This window comes from Corythoichthys intestinalis, chromosome 5, assembly GCF_030265065.1.
Source record: "Corythoichthys intestinalis isolate RoL2023-P3 chromosome 5, ASM3026506v1, whole genome shotgun sequence".
Classification (NCBI taxonomy): domain Eukaryota; kingdom Metazoa; phylum Chordata; class Actinopteri; order Syngnathiformes; family Syngnathidae; genus Corythoichthys; species Corythoichthys intestinalis.
Genome location: NC_080399.1, coordinates 32,942,401 through 32,965,946, shown reverse-complemented (window position 1 = coordinate 32,965,946; position 23,546 = coordinate 32,942,401). Strand labels below are relative to the sequence as shown.

Below are 23,546 nucleotides of genomic sequence, written 5' to 3'. Positions count from 1 at the left end.
CACAAACCAACGACAAATAACAAACATCCGCGGAACAAATTTGAGTTGCTCATGCCCCCCATCCCAGGATCTCAGCGTTCATGCATACGCTGGAAATGCACTTTACTCGTGATTTACGCAAATCGGTCCTGCCGGAACTCCTCACATAGGGAGTTCTTAATTACAACACGAAACGGGTCGTCAAAGACGCCCGGAACTACCTCACATAGGGTGTTCTTATATGCATTTTGTAATCGCGATATATAAATAGATAAATAACATACACATTATTAATTTCCTCAATAAAAATTCAACCCCCTCCGGGGCAGCAGCGTAATAAGGCAACAGTGCAATCTTGTAACACTCCTACCTTATTTTGGTACCACACCGTCTGTCCCCAAGTGAGCCGAATTCCAGAATTCTGTGCCGCCAACTCCCGCGAGAATCCTGCCGACAACGCCAATTGAAGAAAAATAGTCGTGTAAAAACTGTCAAAGACGATTTCTCTTTTCTCAGGTTCTTTTATTCTCGTGGAAAAAACAGGAAGTGAACGGCACACAATTCTAGAGTTACAGAAAATGTTCAAATACATTTATTGAGGAAATACTGACCGGCCAGGACATTTCACGGATACGGGCTCCATGAAAGTGTCTCACCCCCCTTCTTGTCCCGTATATATTTGTGTTAACAGATGTGGTCAGAGCCAATAGGCAGCCTAGTCCTGCCTTATGGCCAAGTCTGAATACAAACTTAACCTTATTTGGAAATAGGTAATGTGAAGCTGGCTGTTGGGGGCTGTTGAATTCTGTGACCAGCACACAGAGATAATTAAGTCCTGATGGTATGTGGTAGAACAAAGAACACTGTGTTTTAGGGTATAAGATAAAGAATATATTCTAGTTATTAACTATATGAGTAAATATGCATACAAGAATATAATAATAGGTAAATATATATGTGTGTATCCTTTCACTAGTTGCATCTTTGCATTGGATTTTTCCGTCCGTCTGCCTCTCACCTCGGTCACTGCGACCCACTATCACGGACCCTTTTTTTTGTCACCCTTTTCGTGATTACGTGTTTTTTGTGTGTATTCAATAAACCCTTGAACACAATCCCTCTTTTATTATTGTCTGTTCTGGGGTCCAACCATGCTTCTGCATTTGCAGACCATTTGTTGGTTTTCATCTGAGGACTTCAGTTACTGATTGCAGCTAATAGATAGATGAACAATACACACTATTGATGTAGGAAAAAAAATAACATGGTCCTTGTGGTGTAAGTTAATGTTACTAAACAGTGTGATCTTGAACGCTACCTTCATGCAGCGAATGTGCTTTAAATATAAATAAAGTACACAACAGTCCTCTTATATCTCATTGTGCAAAATAAGGCATCATTATAATCTGTTGGGTAGAAAATCATATGAATAGCCAGCAATAAAACTGAGTTTAATACATTCATTTATTTATTTTCTGTGTCGCTTATTCGTCATAAGCATTTATTTACACCGTATACATTTTGCATATGTGTGTTTATGATGTAAATTGTTTATTTAGCACCTTTGGATAATGAGAGTCCTACTGAATCTAAAAGAGTGCTTATTCACCGCCACAAAAGCTTCGGGAGCAACATCTGACAAGGGAGCAAAATCTGAGAACACCGGCAGGACGATCATCAATATGGACAGCGCTTTTACGTGACAATGATGGTTGATGATCGGGTAAGGCTGGACTCTCTCGGTCACTGAGGCAGAGCCCATTAAACGTCTCGGTTGAGGGAAAGTGCATCAAAGTTTTCGTGTGTTGTGATGAACGAAAGAAATAATCAAACTGCTGTGTTTCACTGTATATGCTAATGATATGATCAGCACACGACAGCTCTGGATGCTAACAATCTCCATTATTATATTGGGAGAAGTTTGATCACACAATAGTTTACCGTGAAGATCTGCAAACAAAAACTGGAGTTCTTGACAGCTGTCACTTGCCACGTTTACATGGAGCCAAATATTCCAATTACAATCGGAATATTTGTTCAAACCGAATAAATGTGTTCCATATAAACACTTCATTCGGAATGAACAGGCCCAAACCGAATGGAATTTCATTCCGATTCACAGAGGTGGAATATTCCTTTTCCCAAACCGATTAGAAGTAAAATTATATCATGTAAACAGGGAAGCGGAATGGTGTCTGGTTGAGTTCTTTTTGCGCATGCTCCGTACTGACGTGGTGACGTCACTTGGTGACGTAAGTAACGTCACATGCAACATGGCTTCCAAGCACACGCACAGCGCACCCACACAACTTTTTAAATGAATGGCGTGTCATTCTGAAGTTTTGTTTCCACTCGAAAAGTTAGAACAGCAGCTGATCTGACGATCGATCTCCATGTTTTGCAACGCGACGCTTTGTTTTGATTAATCTGCACATGTCAGACGGCAGTTGTCAAACGTCCTTTCGGAATAAAGGCAGACACATGTAAACGCTGGACCGGAATAGATGAAGTGACATGTAAACAGCTGATGTGAAATTTCCATTCGGAATGATTTGAATCGGTATGAATAAAAGTCAGCATGTAAACGTGGCTATTGTCACTAGACGAACTTGCGACATGAACACTACAGGTTTTGTTCTACTCTCGTCTCGTCCCGTCTTTCCTGTTCATTTTGCTTTTGCTGCTCGTTTTGTGAAAAATGGACGATTCTGTCAAGCTCATTACTGATCCTATCGGCTTGAAATTGACAGGGCTGAACAGATGACATGTATGACCTCTGTCGCTACAGTGATTCTCTGAAAGCCCGGCAGTGCAACCCGTTGATTTCACCACCCACAGTGCATTGAGACATACTAGTTAAACTGATTTTACAAATTTTATAAAAATGAAAAAATCAAGAGGGGTTTTAATATCAAATTATTATAACTCATGCATTTATCTTTTAAGAAAAAGTCTTTCTGTCTGTGGTTCCCTTTAAAAATTGCCGTCTTCATTTGTTACCTTTTCTACTGCCTCTCTAAGTAAGGGTTCTTTCCGCTCAATTTTCTCCTCCAGAACGACACATGGGGTCAGCAATATTCTTACGCCCTCTTCAAAGCCATGAGCCACATGCTGTGCATTGGCTACGGGCTGTACCCGCCAATCGGAATGGCCGACGTGTGGCTGACCATACTCAGCATGATTGTGGGCGCGACCTGCTTTGCCATGTTTGTGGGACACGCCACGGCCCTGATTCAGTCTCTGGATTCCTCCAGGAGGCAGTACCAAGAAAAGGTAGGAAGCCACTATTTATCAGTGCGCTGGAGTGACAATGCAGTTATTGAGCTATAATTGAAGTATAAGAAAGAAACCTCTCAGTATGAGACGGTGTACATCTTCAAGCATTGTCATATAACACATTATACATAACAAGATTATGCAATCTTGGAGAATGTTCACTGTTATTTGTGTAGAAAAAAAGCAGGTAATTTGCATTAAATTCTAAAAGAATTCTAGAAATAAATGTGATTATTAATTCTGACGTTTTCAGACCTAGCAGAGTGGAGGAAAAAAAATTAATCGATTTATTCTGAGGGTGGAAATGGTGGTATAACTGTAAAATTTAATTCCTAAAAGTACAAATATCTGCAGTAGATTTGATCAGTTCGTCAATCTGCAGTTTAAAAGGAGTAATCACACCTTGGAAAGCTGTCTGACCATATAAACTGACATGAATCATGGTTCCAGCATGAGAGATTTCAATGTAAACCAATGGTGTGTTTCCCACCTCCACAACATTGATGTCTTTTTACATCCCTTACAGTGGCTGCTGCTGCTACTGGCTAAATAAAAACTTCAAATATCCCTCCTCTTCGAAGGGAGTGGAGGTGGCGGCATGCTGCCGACATGAATCTGTCGGGGCTGTGTGAGTGTGTGTATGGCGGGGGGGGGGGGGGGTCAAGTCATCAGCCAATCAAACGTGCGTTTGAGGAAAACATTTGGACCAGCACATTGAGAAACTGAAAATAGGTAAATGTAAGTCTGAACATAATGAAAATAATTCTCTTAGTAACGGTAGGGTCAATTCTATTCTTACAACATACGGGAAGACAATCTAAATTACCTATAAAACTAAACTCATTGAATAATGCAAATAAGGTTTGTGGGGTCAATTTGAGTATCCTGAAAACTTAGCTGTTTTTATTTTTATTTTTTAATTGTTATTATTTTTTAACCTGTCCTGTTAAGCTGTTTGACACGGAGAATGAAAATCTGAGTGTCCGATTAGTCTGAACAGTTTCACATGGGAGTATGACATACTCCCGTTCATGTGATCATTCAACATACCTTGTTTATTAAGCATTCCTGATAACAAAGCAGTGAACAGGAATGGGTTATGGGGAACAGAAGAAAAGGAGAGAGAGAGAGACAGAGAAACACAACAACAAGAAATACATTGTGACACCCCGCAGTCGAGTGGAGATCCCAGGGCCATGGCCCCCCCCCAACCAACCTAGGGGGGCGAGCCAGCGGAGCTTATCCCTCCTCCCGCAGCCCAGCAAAGGAGCCGTCGACACCCCCCAGGGATTCAGGGTGGTCCCCCGGGCCCCATCAACAGGTCTTCAGTGATGGGATAAGGGGACGCACCACCAACTCCCACGCCCACCAGGCCCACGAGCCACAGCTGCAGCCCCACAACCGGCACGGCGCCCCGGGGGCCACGCCATAGAGAAAAAGTGTGGGACCCACCTACCACGCTATTACTGTGGCTGCCAGGTCCCTGACTGGCAGCCATTACCCAACACCGTGATGGGATTGTGTGGGGAGGGCAGTGCTGTGTATGCATTAAAAACAGGAGAACCCGGCTTAGGGCAGTGGGACCGCCGCATTGAGATTCTACCCAGCTGCCCGTCCCACCGCCCCACGTTGATGCTCGCCCATGGAGTCTGATGTATGTGGTGCGTTAAAAGAGGTGCGAGAATGGCGGGGCCAGCCGCGAGGAGGCAACCGTGAAGTCACCCCGCCCCCAACAGGTCCCATCCATCCCACAACCTCGATGTGTGGTGCATTAATATCAAGGGGGAGCCAGCCCGGACTGTACGGCCCCGTTACGACTCTCCCTGGAAGTATGAATGATTATGTAGATGCCAAGGTGATAGATATTTACAGTGCAAAGTGAAGTGTGCGTGAATTAAGAGGCAGCTTCCCGCAAGCGCGGCACCGTACACCCGGAACCCCACCGCCCGGCACCCACCGCGCACATTGGACAGGCGCCCCACCAAGCGCCGGAGACCAGGGGATACCCACCCCACTGTCAGGGGACAACAGCTGACAACTTGCCTGTTATGTTTCCACCATCCCTATGCAAACCTAGGCCTTTGTATTTACATACAAAAAGCCGAATGAAAGCCATCATTAAGACCTAAAAAGAAAAAACAAGGTTACCGTGTGGCCTATGGAAAAGCTATTGTAGACTGTATGGACAAGTTTCCTCAGCAAAACATGGGCGGCACCACCTTTGACATTTTCTGCTACGGACTTCCGGTTGAGACAAAACAACATGAAGTGCGGTTGAAGTAAGCAGCGTGTAGACAAAGTTAAAACTGCAAAATCAAGCCACAGGAACCCATGGAATCTCCAAAAATTAATTAAGCACGACATAGATGAAGCTCCAGGACTTTCTGTGTTGTGCGTTTGTTCTTATCACTTTGTTGATCGTTCCTGGAAAAAATTCAGCTGTTTTTACATCTTCAATAAATGCATACGTTTATGTTGACATTTTGGACACATTTCTTGTCCTATCAGTTGAAAGGATGTTTGGGGATGATAAAATCATTTTTTAAAATTATATTTCATCTTGCCCATCCATCCATTATCCACCGCTTAAACCGGTCGTTGGGTCGCGGGGGCAGCAGCTTTAGCAGGGAAGCCCAGACTTCCCTCTCCCCAGCCACTTCAATCAGCTCCTCCGGCGGAATCCCAAGGCGTTCCCAGGCCAGCCGAGAGACACAGTCTCTCCAGCGCGTCCTGGGTCGTCCCCGAGGCCTCCCGCCGCTGGAACATGCTCGGAACACCTCTCCTGGGAGGCATCCAGGAGGCATCCGAACCAGATGCCCGAGCCACCTCAACTGGCTCCTCTCAACGCAGAGGAGTAGCAGCTCGACACAGAGTCCCTCCGGGATGACCGGACTTCTCACTTTATCTCTAAGGGAGAGCCCGGACACCCTGCGGAGGAAACTAATTTCGGCCGCTTGTATCCGGGATCTTGTTCTTTCGGTCACGACCCACAGCTCGTGACCATAGTTGAGTGTAGGGACGTAGATCGACTGGTAAATCGAGAGCTTTGCCTTTTGGCTCAGCTCCTTCTTCACCACAACGGACCGGTGCAGAGTCTGCATCACTACAGACGCTGCACCGATCCGCCTGTCAATCTCCCACTCCCTCCTACCCTCACTCGTGAACAAGACCCCAAGATACTTGAACTCCTCCACTTGGGGCAGGATCTCATCCCCGACCCGGAGAGGGAACTCCACTATTTTCCGACTGAGGACCATGGTATCGGATTTGGAGGTGCTAATCTTCATCCCAACCTCTTCACACTCGGCTGCGAACCGCTCCAGTGAGAGTTGGAGGTCGTGGCTTGATGAAGCCAACAGCACCACATCATCTGCAAAAAGCAGAGATGTGCTGAGGCCACCAAACCGGACACCCTCAACGCTTCAGCTGCGCCTAGAAATTCTGTCCATAAAAATTATGAACAGAATCAGTGACAAAGGGCAGCCTTGGTGGAGTCCAACCCTCACTGGGAACGAATTCGACTTACTGCCGGCAATGCGGACTAGACTCTGACACAGGTCGTACGGGGACCGAACAGCCCTTAGCAAGGGGCTCGGTGCCACGTACTCCCGGAGCACCCTCCACAGGACTCCTCTAGGCACACGGTCGAACGCCTTCTCCAAATCCACAAAACACATGTAGAGTGGTTGAGCGAACTCCCAGGAAGTTTACTCTGTTAACGGATCACAGAACACTGACAACGATTTTGGGACCTAATGCAGGAATCCCTTGGCTGGCTGCTGCATGTCTTCAGAGGTGGGCTTTGTTGTTATCAGCTCACTCATACGACATCAAGTGATTTGATTTGATCAACTGATTTGCATTGCAATGCTGATGGACTATCGAGGTTGCCGCTTCCTGTCACAAAACATGAACCTACCTCAGTTGACATATTCTATTTCCGAAATGTTGAACATGCACCAATTTCAGCTTCGCAAGTGAAACGTGCAAATCGGAACCACCCCGAACTGTCAGTCGTCATAGACATGGTAATTAAAGGACAAACCAAGTGTGAGAACACCGCTCTCAAGCCTTTTTTGGATAGGAGGTGGGAACTTTCTGTTCAATCGGGTTGTTTGCTGTGGGGGAGGAGAGTGATTGTGCCACAGTCATTGCATGCTAAAATGCTTGCGTAACTGCATGCAGGTCACAGTGGTATTGTTAAAATGGAAAAAAGAAGTTATTTTTGGTGGCCAGGATTAGATAAACAGATCGAAGAGACTGTAAAAAGTTGTTCATCTTGCCAGAAGATTCGCAACAATCCACCTGCAGCCCCACTTCATCCTTGGGATTTTCCTCAGGACCCTTGGCACCGCATTCATATTGACTTTGCTGGGGCCTTTTGAAAATCGAATGTTTCTGGTTGCTATCGATGCCCATAGTAAGTGGTCAGAGGTAGCTATCGTGAAATCAACCACATCGGAAAAGGCAATTGAGAAGTTAGGGGAGATGTTCAGTTGTTTCGGAGCCTCTGCACAACTCGTGTCGGACAACGGGGCCCAATTTGTGTCAAAAGAAATGCTTGAATTCCTGCAAGCCAATGGGGTTCAACAAGTCGGCTCCCTATCACCCGGCAACCAACGGCTTGGCAGAGATGTTTGTGCAGACCCTCAAACATGACATGCTCTCAAAGCACAACAAGAGCAAAGTACACTCCATCAGAGACTACACAAATTTCTCCTCAAATACCAAACTGTGCAAGCAACTACCAAGGTATCGCCAGCGAGCCTAATGTTTTCTCGAGAGATATGAACTGGCATGGATCTTCTGAAACCACCAACCCTGAGCGAGATTGTTCAAATGGATCAACGGAAACAAGTCAAGTACAGAGACCTGCATTCCAAGAACCGAGTTTTTTGCACCTGGTGACTCTGTTATGACATATTTATGTCAAACTGCTGTTGCCATAGCGTGCACTTCCTGTGGGTGTGGTATTACAGTATAAAAGGAATCTCTGTGATGTTTCGGTGACATATATGCTGAGAAGCACACTGAATAAAGAAGTGTTGCTCCATGCAAGTCGCGGCCTTACATGTACTTAGATTAAGGAAGTACATACTGTAACCCTGCCAAGGGTGTAGAGCTGGTCCACTGTTCCACGGCCGGGATGAAAACCACACTGCTCCTCCTGAATCCGAGATTCGACTTTCCGACGGACCCTCCTCTCCAGCACCAGTGAAGAGACTTTACCGGGGAGGCTGAGGAGTGTGAATCATCTATAATTGGAACACACCCTCCGGTCCCCTTTCTCAAAAAGGGGGACTACCACCCCTGTCTGCCAATCCAGAGGCACTGTCCCCGATGTCCACGTAATGTTGTAGAGGTGTGTCAGCCACGACAGCCCCACGACATCCAGAGCTTTTAGGAACCCCGGGTGGATCTCATCTAACCCCGGGGCCTTGCCACCGAGGAGCTTTCCAACCGCCTCCGTGACTTCGACCCCAGAGATAGGAGAGCTCAGCCCAGAGTCCCCAGACTCTGCTTCCTCAAAGGAAGGCGTGTCGGTGGAATTGAGGAGGTCTTCGAAGTATTCTCCCCACCGACTCACGACGTCCCGAGTCGAGGTCAGCAGTACCCCATCTCCACTATATACAGTGTTAATGGTGGACTGCTTTCCTCTCCGCAGACGCCGAATGGTGGACAAGAATTTCCTCGAAGCAGTCCGGAAGTCGTTTTCTATTGCCTCGCCAAACTCCTCCCATGCCCGAGTTTTTGCCTCGGCGACCGCCGTAGCTGCAGTCCGCTTGGCCAGCCGGTACCTGTCAGTTGCCTTCGGACTCCCACAGGCCAGAAAGGCCCAGTAGGCCTCTTCTTCAGCTTGACGGCATCCTTTACCGCTGGGGTCCACCAGCGGGTTCGGGTATTGCCGCCACAACAGCCACCAACCACCTTACGGCCACAGCTCCAATCGGCCGCCTCAACAATGGAGGTGCGGAACGTGGTCCACTCGGACTCGATGTCACCCACCTCCCCCGGGACAAGGGAGAAGTTCTGCCAGAGGTGGGTGTTGAAGCTCTTTCTGACAGGGGATTCTGCTGGACGTTCCCAGCAGACCCTCACAATACATTTGGGCCTGCCACGTCTGTCCAGCATCTTCCCCCGCCATCGGAGCCAACCCACCACCAGGTGGTGATCAGTTGACAGCTCCGCCCCTCTCTTCACCACAGTGTCCAAAACATGCGGCCGTAAGTTTGATAACACGATTACAAAGTCGATCATCGAACTGCGGCCTAGGGTGTCCTGGTGCCAGGTGCACATATGGAGACCCCTATGTTTGAACATGGTGTTCGTTATGGACAAGCCGTGACGAACACAGAAGTCCAATAACAGAACACCACTCGGGTTCTGGTCGGGGGGGCCGTTCCTCCCAATCACGCCCCTCCAGGTCTCACTGTCATTACCCACATGAGCGTTGAAGTCCCCCAGCAGAACGAGGGAGTCCCCAGAGGGGGCGCTCTCCAAGGACTCCAAAAAGGTGGGTACTCTGAATTGCTGTTTGGTGCGTAAGCATAAACAACAGTCAGGACTCGTCCCCCCACCCGAAGATGGAGGGAGGCTACCCTCTCGTCTACTGGTGTAAACCCCAGCATACAGGCACCAAGCCGGGGGGCAATAAGTATGCCCACACCTGCTCGGCACCTCTCACCGTGGGCAACTCAAGAGGACTGGTACCAGAACCCAAACTGTGTGTGGAGGCGAGTCCAACTATATCTAGTCGGAACTTCTCTGCCTCACAACCAGCTCGGGCTCCTTCCCCGCCAGAGAGGTGACATTCCATGTTCAAAGAGTTAGCTTCTGTAGCAGGGGGGTCGGTCCACCAAGGCCCCCGCCTTTGGCTGCCGCCCAAAACACTAAGCACCCAACCCCTTTGGCCCTTCGCACAGGTGGTGAGCCCATGGGAAGGCGGACCCATGTTGCCTTTTGGGGCTGTACCCGGCCGGGCCCCATGGGAACAGGCCCGGCCACCAGACGCTCGCCTTCGAGCCCCACCCCAAGGCCTGGCTCCAGGGGGCGGGGGGGGGGGGGGCGGTAACCCGCGATCGGGCATGGGAAACCTGAATCCATTAATGTTCTTCATCATAAGGGGTCTTTTGAGCCATGCTTTGTCTGGCCCCTCACCGAGGACCTGTTTGCCATGGGTGACCCTGCCAGGGGCTTAAAGCCCCAGACAACATAGCTCCTAGGGTCATTGGGACACTCAAACCCCTCCACCACAATAAGGTGATGACTCAAGGAGGGGATTTCATCTTGCCATAAGGTAAAAACTGTGAAACACACATGAGGTCATTATCATGGCAAGTGAATACTGTAGACTGGATCTCAGTCCAAGTTGAAGAAAATGATCCATCGGGCAACAGCAGTCAGAGACAGTTGGAGCCGCGTGTTGGTGCATGACTGAGAAAGTTTACAGGCTGTTATAAAAGCCAGAGCTGGTGCAACAAAATATTAGTTGTGTGTTTAATAATTCTATATTTTTTCCCCAGAATAGAATGTGTCCATAATTTTTAATAACTGTTACTTTTTTTCTCTTTCTTTTAGTGTTTTTTTTTTAAAGCAGAAAGTTGCCATTTGAAATGACTGACGGTTGGGATTATGTCAACGATTTTCTTTATTTCTACTCAATTAGAAAATTAAGTACATATACTGTATGTCTGGTGATTTCATAATTTTTGCAAGGGGTAAAGGGTATACTTGAAGCGGAGCAAAAACAAACATACAGTAGGTTGGATCCACTCTCCGTCAGCGTTGTTTTTCTGTGAGAGTACATCTGGCTGAAGGACACAGGCGATAATAACATTGGCTGCAGCCTGCAGAGCACAACTGTATTTGTCAGATGGGGCGGAGGCCCGAACGCGCACTGTGGACAGGTCTCACAGATGGCCTGCAAGTTGAGTGTTAACATAATGAGCTAACAAATATATAGTATTCCATGAATTTGCATTTTACCTGCTTTACTAAAAACTGAGTGTTGATTTTCTTCTGCAGAAATGGCTGCCTTTTGACTCCTTTAATTGTGGTTGCAGTACAAACAGGTGGAGCAGTACATGTCCTTCCACAAGCTCCCCGCCGACATGCGTCAGAGAATCCACGATTACTACGAACACCGATACCAGGGCAAGATGTTTGACGAGGAGAGCATTTTGGAGGAGCTCAACGAACCGCTGAGAGAGGTCAGAAGTAATCTGCTTTGGGGATTTTGACCTCCTGTGAAACATTATCTGTAACCGGCTCAGAAATATGTTGATTGCATTGGATATGTAATCAAGTCAAATGCAAAGCCCCGCCCGGCATTTACATTTGACATTCACTTCTGCGACTGATATTGCCTGTCTACGTATTTGAAATGTCTTTATGAGAAATGTTTCAGTATAACATTAATAAAAAGAATTTCTGCGTGTGAATGAATAAAATAAGGTGACCAAATAGGTTTAAAAGGATGTGACTAAACACTAGGGAACTATTTGAAAAAGAATTCTTAGATTTTTATGCTGATTAAAATTTAAATTGCAATATTAATTTAAAAAAAAAAAAAAAAAAAAAAAAAAAAAAATATATATATATATATATATATATATATGTATACAGTATTGGCCCGAATATAAGACGGTGTTTTTGCATTGAAATAAGACTGAAAAAGTGGGGATCGTCTCATCTTCGCGGTCTAGACGTTATACCCATTCACGACGTTAGATGGCGCCAGATATCATTGAAGCGATGTTCTGTTATGACAGATCTCAGCTACTCTCAAGTTTAACCAGTTTGCATTATTTTATTGCAATTTTTTTCCTTATTCAGATTTGTTTCAAGACTACAGTTAGTTAGACTTCACTTTAAATGGTTAATGCAGTTATCGCAGTTTTGTTGTTTTATCACTATTGTTAATAGATTGGTTTATTTACATTTTATTTACATTTCAAAAACCAGAAACCATTCATTTACGAATGTGATTGCACTTTAGTTTACATATTTAAATGTTCAGATATTAAGATTTAAGTGAGGCAAAATAACATGCTTTTTCTCTCAAATATATTGTTATAATCATTTGTTTCGGATGTACTGTAATTACTGTATTTTCTGTATATAAATTAATTTGGTGTTCAAAAAGTATTTTTTCAAACTTTAGTCTTGAAAAAGAGGGGGTCGTCTTATAATGAGGGCTGTTTATATTCGGGCCAATACGGCATATACATATAAAAATAAATAAATAAATATATATATATATATATGGCGGAAAACACAGACAAGACTGAAAAAGCAGTTTCTGCTCTTGCAATCCTCTTTAAAAGAAACTGCTGTATTTTAAGCCAATACAACTGTTGTGTTTGATAGAACAATATGTCTATATGCTGCCATAGCAGATTCATGGCGGACTAAGCCTCCGAACTAATTTCAATTTGTCCGTTTTACCCTGAAAACCCCCGTTTACAGACGTAGCACAACCGTTTTTGTCTTAACCTAGCCATTAAAAGAAGGTAAGTAATTATATTTTTCATTCAAAATGTCTGTCATTTTTAGCTTATTTAAAAAAAACCAAAAAAAAACAAAAAACAAAACGACTTTAAAAAATTATTCACTCACATATTTTAAAACTTTTAAACAAATTACGTCACAATGAAATATTTGGCATCTGTAAAAAAAGTCCCGGATATCTACCCCATAACTTTCGCTTCATTGTATTTTTTTTTTTTTTTGTTACCGTCGCATTTTCCCCGATATGTTAGATGATAAATAATCGATCCAAAGAAAAATCGAAAAATAACTTTTAATAGGGTAACTATATGACAAAGAGAATCTCAACAATTCCTTGTTGTCTGCGATTTCTGCATTGCGACCCTTGTTATATCACCATATTTCACCCATAAAATCCCCCCAAAATCCGAATGTGGCCATTCACATTTCTGTCTTGACACTCGTTGATACATGCTACATGGAGTTTTTGGATCGAAACAAGGTGAGTACGCGATAAAATCTCGCTAAGTCATGGCGTCTGTAATTCTGCTCTCGCGTGCTCTCACATCCAGATAGGGTTTTGCTGTTTAAAAAACATTAAAAAAAAAAAAAAAATGCCCTCCTGCCCAAAATGTTTCTTCCCCCTGAAAATTGAGATTTTAAGCTTTCCAATGATGTATAACACATGCATATAGGCCAATTTTGAAATTTGGGCAAATTGGCGGTCTCAGAGTGGAACTTCAAGTCACCTGAGTGTTTTCCGCCATGTACATATGGCGGAAAACACAGACAAGACTGAAAAAGCAGTTTCTGCTCTTGCACCCCTCTTTAAAATAAACTGTTGTATTTTAAGCAAAAAGAACTGTTGTGTTTGATAGAAAACTATGTTTATATGCTGCCATAGCAGATTTGTGGCGCATTAAGCCCCCGAAGTATTGTTAATTTGTCCGTTTTACCCTGGAAACCCCCGTTTACAGACGTCGTGCAACCACTTTTGTTTCAACCCAGTCATAAAAAGAAGGGAAGGAATTATATTTATGATTCAAAATGTCTGTTATTTTTAGCTTTGGATCATTAATTGATGTCTAATATTTTGCGGCACGGTGGCTTAGTGGTTAGCACATCTGCCTCACAGTTCTGAGATCACGGGTTCAATCCCGGGCTTCGGCCTTCCTGTGTGGAGTTTGCATATTCTCCCCGTGCCTGCGTGGGTTTCCTCCGGGAACTCCGGTTTCCTCCCACATCCCAAAGACATGCATGGTAGGCTGATTGAACACTCTAAATTGTCCGTAGGTATGAGTGTGTGCGTGAATGGTTGTATGTCTCCTTGTGCCCTGCGACTGGCTGGCAACCAGTTCAGGGTGTCCCCTGCCTACTGCCCGTAGTTGGCTGGGATAGGCTCCAGCACCTCCGCGACCCTCGTGAGGAAAAGCGGCATGGAAAATGAATGATGAATGAATAATATTTTGTTTAAAACAACAACAACAAAAACGACTTTAAAAAATCATTTATTTGCATATTTTAAACAAATTACGTCAAAATGAAAAAAATGGTGTCAGTAAATAAGTCACAGATATCTACCTAATAACTATCGCTTAATTGTATTTTTTTTGTTACTGTCGCATTTCCCCCAATATGTTAGATAATAAATAATCGATCCAAACAAAGGAGAAAAAAAAAAAAAACCTTTAAAAGGGTAAATATATGAAAAAGAACATCTCGACCACTCCTTGATGTCTGCGATTTCTGCATCGCAACCCTTGTTATATTACCATGTTTCATCCATAAAATCCCCCCCAAATCCGGCTGTGGCCATTCACATCTGTGTCTTGACACTCTGTGATACATGCTACATGGAGTTTTGTGATTGATCGGAAATATCGTTTCGACCAAAGAATCTATGTAGTATCGTACCATCATGAAATTGACTGTACTTAACACCCCTGATGTTAAGTACTGTCTTTAAATATTTCTTAAGACAACAATGATCATATAAGTCATGTGAAAAATTAGGACACCCCATTAAATATTCAGTTATTTATTAAGAAATGTTCACATATCAATGTCTGATCTTGTTTTTCTTTATCTGTGGGAAAGAAAGTGATTCAATTGCAAGTAAACAACAAAAACTTCATTCTTTTACTCATTAAACCAAATATATTTTAACAAAAATGCATATTGTAACTGAAGAAAAAGTTAGGACACCCTACCACCTAATTCTTCCACCCCCTATGGCTGAAATAACTTCTGTGAGATAGTTTATGTGGACATCTACCAATGTTTGACATCGGTCTGAAGAAAGTTTGCCCCAATCCTCAACGCGGAATACTTTCAGCTCTGAAATGTTTGAGGGGTTTCTTGCATGTACAGCCCATTCCAAGTCACCCCACAGCTTCTAAATGGGATTAAGGTCTGAGCTTTGACTCTGCCATTCCAGGACTTTCTTCCTTTTCAGGCGGTCTTTGGTCTATTGACTGGTATGCTTTGGGTCATTGTCATTTTGCTAGGTCCAGTTTCGCTTCAGCTTTATTTTTTTCACAGATGATCTCACATGTTCCTCAAGCACCTTCTGATAAACGATAGAATTCATAGTGGATTCTGTGATGGTGAGCTGGCCAGGTCCTGCTGTTGCAAACCATCCCAAAACCATAACACTTCCACCTCCATGCTTCACAGTTGGTATGAGGTTCTTTTCCTGGAATGCTGCATTGGGTTTACGCCAAACATGTCCTCTGTTCGCGTGTCCAAATAATTCAGTGTTAGATGAATCTTTTCAAAGAACATTATTCCAGAAGTCCTGGTCTTTGTCTACATTCACTCTGGCAAACTTCAGTCTCGCCTTCATGTTCTTCTTGGAGAGCAAAGGTTTCCTTTCTTGCACACCTCCCATGAAGGTTAAACTTGTGAAGTCTCTTTCTGATTGTAGAGGCATGCACTTTCACATCAAAAGTAACAAGAGCCTGCTGTCAGTCCCGTGATGATATTTCTTTAAGGATCTTATGGTCAGCTCTCAGGGTGAACTTGCTTGGACGGCCAGACCTGGGCATGTTGGCAGTTTTTTTGAATGTCCTCCATTTGTAGACTATTTTTCAGACAGTGCAATGGCAGATTTTAGATTCTTTTGAGATCTTTTGAAATCCCTTACCAGACTCATAAGCGTCTGCAATCTTCTTTCTGAAGGCCTTAGACACTCCTTTGATCTCATCATGGTGTTTTCTCTTTGCCTGGTACACCAGACTCACCGCTGTTCCAGCTATTGAGTCTGGCCACCATTCAGCTGATACAATTTCCAGGGTGGAGCAAGCCACAGCAAACAGACAGCGGAGTGGACCAATCAGCGACGGGCAGACGTGACGTTAGTAAAACGACAAGGGCAGGACGAGGGACTTGCGCGCAAAAGAAAACATACGAGGACAGCGAAGTTTATTCAACATGGCTAGCATGAGACAGACTATTGTCAATGACTCGTGTCGATGTGTTTTTGGTAATTTAAAACTGATTTTACCGTGGATTGGAACATATTCTCGGCTCTCCTGTTCACCATCTGTGTTGTTGTGGAGACGACTTCCGACGTGCAAGAGTGACGTTGCTCGTTAAGAACACGTCACGCAAATAAACAAATCTGATTTGTCGATTGATTTTGTACCTGCTCGAGAGGCCGTTAATGGGCTGGGTCCCAGACTTTTCTCTCAGTGTTTGAAAAATACAGGGAGAACAGTCTGGCCGTGCCAGGCAAGTTTTCTCTCACTTCAACAGTCAGTCACTGTTGAAAGTATTTTGCATTGAGGAGTGGGGCAAACTTTCTTCAGACCGATGTCAAATACTGGTAGATGGCTACAAAAAGCGTCTCCCTAAGTTATTTGAGCCAAAGGGGCTCACACTAGCTATTAGGTGGTAGGGTGTCCAAACTTTTTTCTCAGTTAGAATATGCATTTCCGTTGATGTATTTGGTTTAATGAGTAAAACAATGTCAATTTTTGTTGTTTACCTGCAACTAAATCCCTTTCTTTCCCAGCGATTAATAAAAACAAGATCAGACATTGATATGTGCACATTTCTTAATAAAGAACTGAATATTTAATGGGGTGTCTTAATTTTTTTCACATGACTGTAGTTCTATAACTTGATGTGATAGAGTACCAGGGTTCCCGCTTGTCCCTAAAAAGTCTTAAAATGTCTTAAACTTAAAATCCAGATAATTAAGGTCTTAAATTTAATGGAAATTTGTAGTAGGTATTAAATTTCCAGAAAATGTGTTCAATGCCAGGGTTGCTACTAAAATCTTCCATTAGAATAGTGTTAGCTCACTGGCTGACATTGATGGCACTAGACATTCAATTCATTTTTAATGGATTGGACGTCTAGCGCTGTCAATGGTACTGAAACTAGAGCATTCACAGCCTCTCTTGTAGGCATATACACGTCACTTCCTGTTGATTTTGAGTCACTACGTATTCATTTGGGGACATTCTTGAGTCACTTCCTTTTCAGTAACCAAAAATCAACAGGAAGTGCCCTGTAAATGCCCCAAAATCAACAGGAAGTGACCTGTAAATGCCTCAACAGGAAAACGAAATGACCGAAAATCAACAGGAAATGACGTCCAATGCCCCAAAATTAACTCGTTGCCAGGCATTGACTGCCACTAACTGCAATGGATGTCCGAGGGATGGCAGCGAATGATTTTTTTTTTCTGCCATCCTTCCCACTTCAAACGGATTAGACGTTTTCTCGTGATGAACTCATTCGAACTCGCATATGAAGGATGAAAAGAGCTTGTTTTTCTATTCAAGAGTTGTTTTGTAGAATATCCTAGAATGATTGACAATGTTGTACCGCCATATCATGAGATCATTGCTATCGTGAGCCTTATATCGCAAATGGCATTATGTACCCTAGTGCAAAGACTTTTTGTTAACCCTTTAACACCTAAGCCTATTTTGGCCGAATTTGCATGCATTTGATGTTGCCTTTATATTTCAAAGAAAAAATTGTTTACAATGGCCAAGTTGGGTCCCTTTTTTCAGGACACCTTGAACTTCATGTCCAAACTGTTGTTTTCTTCACTGACCAATTTTAATCCACATTTTGGACCCAAAAAGACAAAAAAAATCCCAAAATATTTTTTCAAAATTTGTAATGTTGACGTTCCACTGACAACTAAACATGCTCGACCAACCGTTTTGAAGCTTGATCATATTTATTCGACTTGTTAGGATAAACATTCAATAGAAGAAAATAAGATTGAATAGTTTTATGTTTGACAATTCAACACAAACAGCAGGTATGGGCATAGGCGTTTTTGGCCTTTACACATACTATGGTCAAAACAGGTTACATACAGTGCAAAATAGTGAGAAAAAAAATTATATATATCATCTAACACAAAAAGGGTTTGGAGGATATCTCTTTGTAAAGTTAGGTGTTGTACCCATCACCTTATCAAAAGTATATACCTACATGCAATCAAGCTTCTCGAACACACATCTACATAAAAATTGAAAAGATTATAGTAAAGAAAAAAAAAAAAAAAAAAAAAAAATATATATATATATATATATATATATATATATATATATTTATATATATATTTATATAAAACATTGAAAAAAAGTATTTTAAAAAATATTAACAAGTAGTTCAGTTCAATTCAAAATTTGCAGGCATGCGACCCAATAAAGTTGACATCAGAACGGCTCTTGGGATATGTAGCCTTTTGTGCTGCTTTCGGTTTTGAAAAAATGACAAGAAATGATGGAAATATGGAGATAGATACATGGTCCATGCAGCGTTTGAATGCATATTTATGAGTGCAATAAAACTATAAAACTCAAATGACATTATCTCCCGTTTTTCTCGGTCGATTGACTTCAAATAAAAACTGGTGTGGACATCAACTTCCGCACTTTCAAATGAGACCAACCAGCGGCACGTGGGTGACGTAATTACAGCGTGACGAAGCTTCAAAGACTATATGCGTAAACGCGTCGCTGCCGACACATTCGGTGTTAAAGGGTTAAGGGACAACGGGGGTTAAAGCTGTTGAGTCACACATGAGAAAAGAAAAAAAAACAGTTTCTCCATCCGTCCGTCCGCCCGCCCGCCCGCTCGCTTAATCCGGGGATGGGTCACTGGAGGTGAAATAAAATTAGTTTTTTTCCATGACATGTTTAGGTCTTAAATTATACAGTTGGCCAAATAAGTATTTAGTCAACCACTAATTGTGCAAGTTCTCCCACTTGAAAAGATTAGAGAGACCTGTAATTGTCAACATGGGTAAACCTCAACCATGAGAGACAGAAAGTGGAAAACAAAACAGATAATTGCATTGTTTGATTTTTAAAGAATTTATTTCCAAATTAGAGTGGAAAATAAGTATTTGGTAACTTACAAACAAGCAAGATTTCTGGCTGTCAAAGAGGTCTAACTTCTTCTAATGAGGTTACCTGTATTAATGGCACCTGTTTTAACTAATTATCGGTATAAAAGACACCTGTTCACAACCTCAGTCAGTCACACTCCAAACTTCACTATGGCCAAGACCAAAGAGCTGTCGAAGGACACCAGAGACAAAATTGTAGACCTGCACCAGGCTGGGAAGACTGAATCTGCAATAGGTAAAAGGCTTGGTGTAAAGAAATCAACTGTGGGAGCAATTATTAGAAAATGGAACACATACAGACCACTGATAATCTCCCTCGATGTGGGGCTCCATGCAAGATCTCACCCCGTGGCGTCAAAATGATAACAAGAACGGTGAGCAAAAATCCCAGAACCACACGGGGGGACCTAGTGAATGACCTACAGAAAGCTGGGCCTGGGACCACAGTAACAAAGGCTACTATCATTAACGCAAACCTGCACTGCCAGACCTGTCCCCCTGCTGAAGAAAGTACACGTCCAGGCCCGTCTGCGGTTCGCTAGAGAGCATTTGGATGAATGATCCAGAAGAGGACTGGGAGAATGTGTTATGGTCAGATGAAACCGAAATAGAACTTTTTGGTAGAAACACAGGTTTTCGTGTTTGGAGGAGAAAGAATACTGAATTGCATCCGAAGAACACCATACCCACTGTAAAGCATGGGGGTGGAAACATCATGCTTTGGGGCTGTTTTTCTACAAAGGGACCAGGACGACTGATCTATGTAAAGGAAAGCATGAATGGGGCCATGTATCGAGAGATTTGGAGTGAAAATCTCCTTCCATCAGCAAGGGCATTGAAGGTGAGACGTGGCCTCGGTCTTTAAGCATGACAATAATCCCAAACACACAGCCAGGGCAAATTTCAAGGTCCTGGATTGGCCTAGCCAGTCTCTAGATCTCAACCCCATAGAAAATCTGTGGAGGGAGTTGAAAGTCCGTGTTGCCCAACGACAGTCCCAAAACATCACTGCTCTAGAGGAGATCTGCATGGAGGAATGGGCCAAAATACCTGTCTATCCTGTCTATCCGTCCTGGGAGTGGATTTCTCCTGACTGTGGTACTCCCCAAGGTTTCTCATTTTTCTCCCGAAGACTCTGGAGTTTTTCCTTGCCGACATGGAGGGTCTAAGGATGGGGGAAACCCAGGACTTGAATTTATCTATTCATCTCTGTTGCTTCATTTGCTGTTTCTGATTGTGTATCATATTGCCTCTGCAAAGCCCTTTGAGACAACGTTGTTGTGATCCAGGGCTATACAAATAAAATTGAATTGAATTGAATTGAAATACCAGCAACAGTGTGTGAAAAGCTTGTGAAGAGTTACAGAAAATGTTTGGCCTCTGTTATTGCCAACAAAGTATTGAGATGAACTTTTGGTATTGACCAAATACTAATTTTTCACCATCATTTGCAAATAAATTCTTTAAAACTCAAACAATGTGATTTTCTTTTTTTTTTTTCCACATTCTGTCTCTCATGGTTGAGGTTTACACATGTTGACAGGCCTCTCTAATATTTTCAAGTGGGAGAACTTGCACAATTAGTGGTTGATTAAATACTTATTTGCCCCACTGTATGTTTAAGGTCTTAAAAATGGTGTAAGAACCCTGAGTAAAACAGATCAGTTTTTGATCCCACACCCAAACATTTGTTAAAAACAGCTTCCAGACTAGGGATGGGAATTACGACTAATTTTCCTTTTGAGGAGTCTCAGATTTGATTTGCAACTAGTCTATAAGCAAGAAAACTCGCAATTTAATACACATGTTAAATAATATTTTTTAAAATGCAAATATTTTGTGTATTTATGAGCTATTTTAGCCCAAACATTCAGGACAAGTTGGGTATTTAAAATTCTATTGGTGTAACAAAAACTGACTGAATGAAGGTAAACATTTGAAAGAGAAATACTGTGGGCATTTCTCTTCCTGGCTGCTCAGCCTGTTTTTAAAGAGGCAGAGGCACAAAGACCAAAGATGCATGATCCAGCGTTTAACTGACTAGTAAAATATAGAGCTGTCAAATGATTAAAATTTTTAATCGAGTTAATCACAGCTTAAAAATTAATTAATCATATTCAAACTATCTATAAAATATGCCATATTTTTCTGTAAATTGTTGTTGGAATGGAAAGATAAGACAAAAGACGAATATTATACATTCAACATACTGTATTATAACAATAAATCAACAAGATGGCATTAACATTAACATTCTGTTAAAGCGATAGAATAGACTTGTAGTTCTTAAAAGATAAATGTTAGTAAAAGTTATAGAAATTTTATATTAAAACCCCTCTTAATGTTTTTGTTTTAATAAAATTTGGAAAATTTTCAATCGAAAAATAAACTCGTAGGTCGCCATTGTTGATGTCAATTAATTACACAATTCTCATGGTCATAAAATCTGTCGCACCCAAGCGCCAGCAGAGGGCGACAAAACACAAGTAACAAGTGCACATACCCCGGTTCTGTCATTTTAATCTATTTGAGCGGGGCATGTGCGTTAATTGCGTCAAATATCTTAACGTGACTAATTTAAAAAATTAGTTACCGCCCGTTAACGCGATAATTTTGACAGCCCTAGTAAAATACGAAACATTTCATTATGAATAGGCGTTTAATCGATTAAACGACTAGTCGCGCACTTGCCTATTTCAGACCTAACTCAACAAAAATTCAGTTTCCCAGTGTAATGTGTCCTTTTACAAAAATGTCTAATTCTGGCTATTATTGGCGGGGATAAACGCCACTCCATTTGAACTGGGAGGACTGGCAGTGATCATTTGCTGCCAACCTCTCCTTGTTCGAATGGATTGGACGTCTATCACGGTCAATGGCACTGAAACATGAACATCCTTGCAGGAGATCATCAACTTCAACTGCCGCAAGCTGGTGGCATCCATGCCCTTGTTCGCCAATGCCGATCCAAACTTCGTCACGTCCATGCTGACCAAACTTCGCTTCGAGGTCTTTCAGCCAGGTGACTATATCATCAGAGAAGGAACCATCGGCAAGAAAATGTACTTCATCCAGCACGGAGTCGTCAGCGTCTTGACCAAAAACAGCCAGGACACCAAGCTGTCAGACGGCTCTTATTTTGGAGGTAACGTCCCCACGCAACGGGCTTTTTTAATGCATACTAAAATAGCTCATTGCTAGCGGCGGTTCAGTGATGTGAAGAAGTGGTAATAGTCTGCCTTGTTTTGATTTATTTTGCTCAGGCACTCAGCAGATTAACTTCCCGCACTATTGAGGCTGGGAAAAATTGTCCACATCATCTCTTTAAAAGGGGCTCGGGACTAAGAGCAGCAGTGATGTTTTCATCTTTGCAAACATCTGTGGGGTTTCCCCCTTTTTCACTCAATATTTCCAGCGGATTTTTGAGGCTTTATTTTCCATTTATCCAGAAGCCTGTTTGAGAAAACGTAGTGTGTGACAATTGAGCCATTTCGGTTAACTACCAGTGATCAAATTGCAAGTGAAGAGAAAACGTGTTGGTACAAACACATGGACGATAAATTTGTCAGCAGTCCCATGTGCTCATGTGATTGAAATAGATTAAATCAATAAACAGGATAGCGAAGGGAGAGCGTGAGACCCTCTGTGTCTGTGTCTATATCCTCAATATGTCTGTCCTAAAAAATATGTCTATTTATTTATTTTTTTTTTTTTTCAAATGCCGCTTTATTTAATTTTTCTGATCTGGCACGACAGATTAGGTCAGGACAAACTGTAAGCTGCAGAAATTGCATTAAGTGCTCCATCTGTGGAGTTCAGAGGCAACGCTCTTCATGTTTCACCAACTAACCCTACTAAAACCATTTGGATTTTTTTTTGTTTTCATTTAAGAAAGCAGCCCAAAATATAGATAATTGTAGTGTTTGTGTCCTTGTCTTTTTATATAATCAAGTTGAAAAAATGTATATCTACATTTTTAAAATGTTCCTAAAATCTTTAACAGTAATCTACCAAATGTTTTCCATGCACTTATTTTGACACTTGAAACTCTTTCATGAGTGACTTCCCATGTTTTATATAATATTTGATGTCATTTTATTCACTTTCCAATGAAATTGCCCAGAATGTCCTTTACAAGCTATTTCAGTTGGTCATTTTTGCTTGCCTCTACAAACAGCCAGATTCTCATTAATATTTGGCTGACTGTATCCAATTTAAATACGATGTTTAAATTTAAAGTCTACGCTTCAATTGATCGTAGACAAGTGTGTATGCTGGTGCGCAATTGTTTATATGAAAGAAAAAGACAATTGTCATATCAATACCAGTCAAAAGAATCTTGTTTCACAAATTAAAGATAATAGAAATTAATTTTTCTGATGTGTAAGTCATCGGTGCGTAGCAACGTGTTACATTTACT

General features: G+C 42.5%; 1 protein-coding gene across 1 annotated transcript in view; it reads left to right on the top strand.

Annotated features, from left to right (window-relative positions):
* LOC130915836 (potassium/sodium hyperpolarization-activated cyclic nucleotide-gated channel 3-like) overlaps window positions 1-23,546 on the top strand; it is a 72,595-nt gene that overhangs the window by 24,341 nt on the left and 24,708 nt on the right. Inside the window, exons 4-6 of the mRNA XM_057835957.1 lie at window positions 3,034-3,252; window positions 11,319-11,465; window positions 22,031-22,271. Coding sequence (XP_057691940.1) covers window positions 3,034-3,252; window positions 11,319-11,465; window positions 22,031-22,271 — 607 coding nt within the window. The remainder of the gene's footprint in view (window positions 1-3,033; window positions 3,253-11,318; window positions 11,466-22,030; window positions 22,272-23,546) is intronic.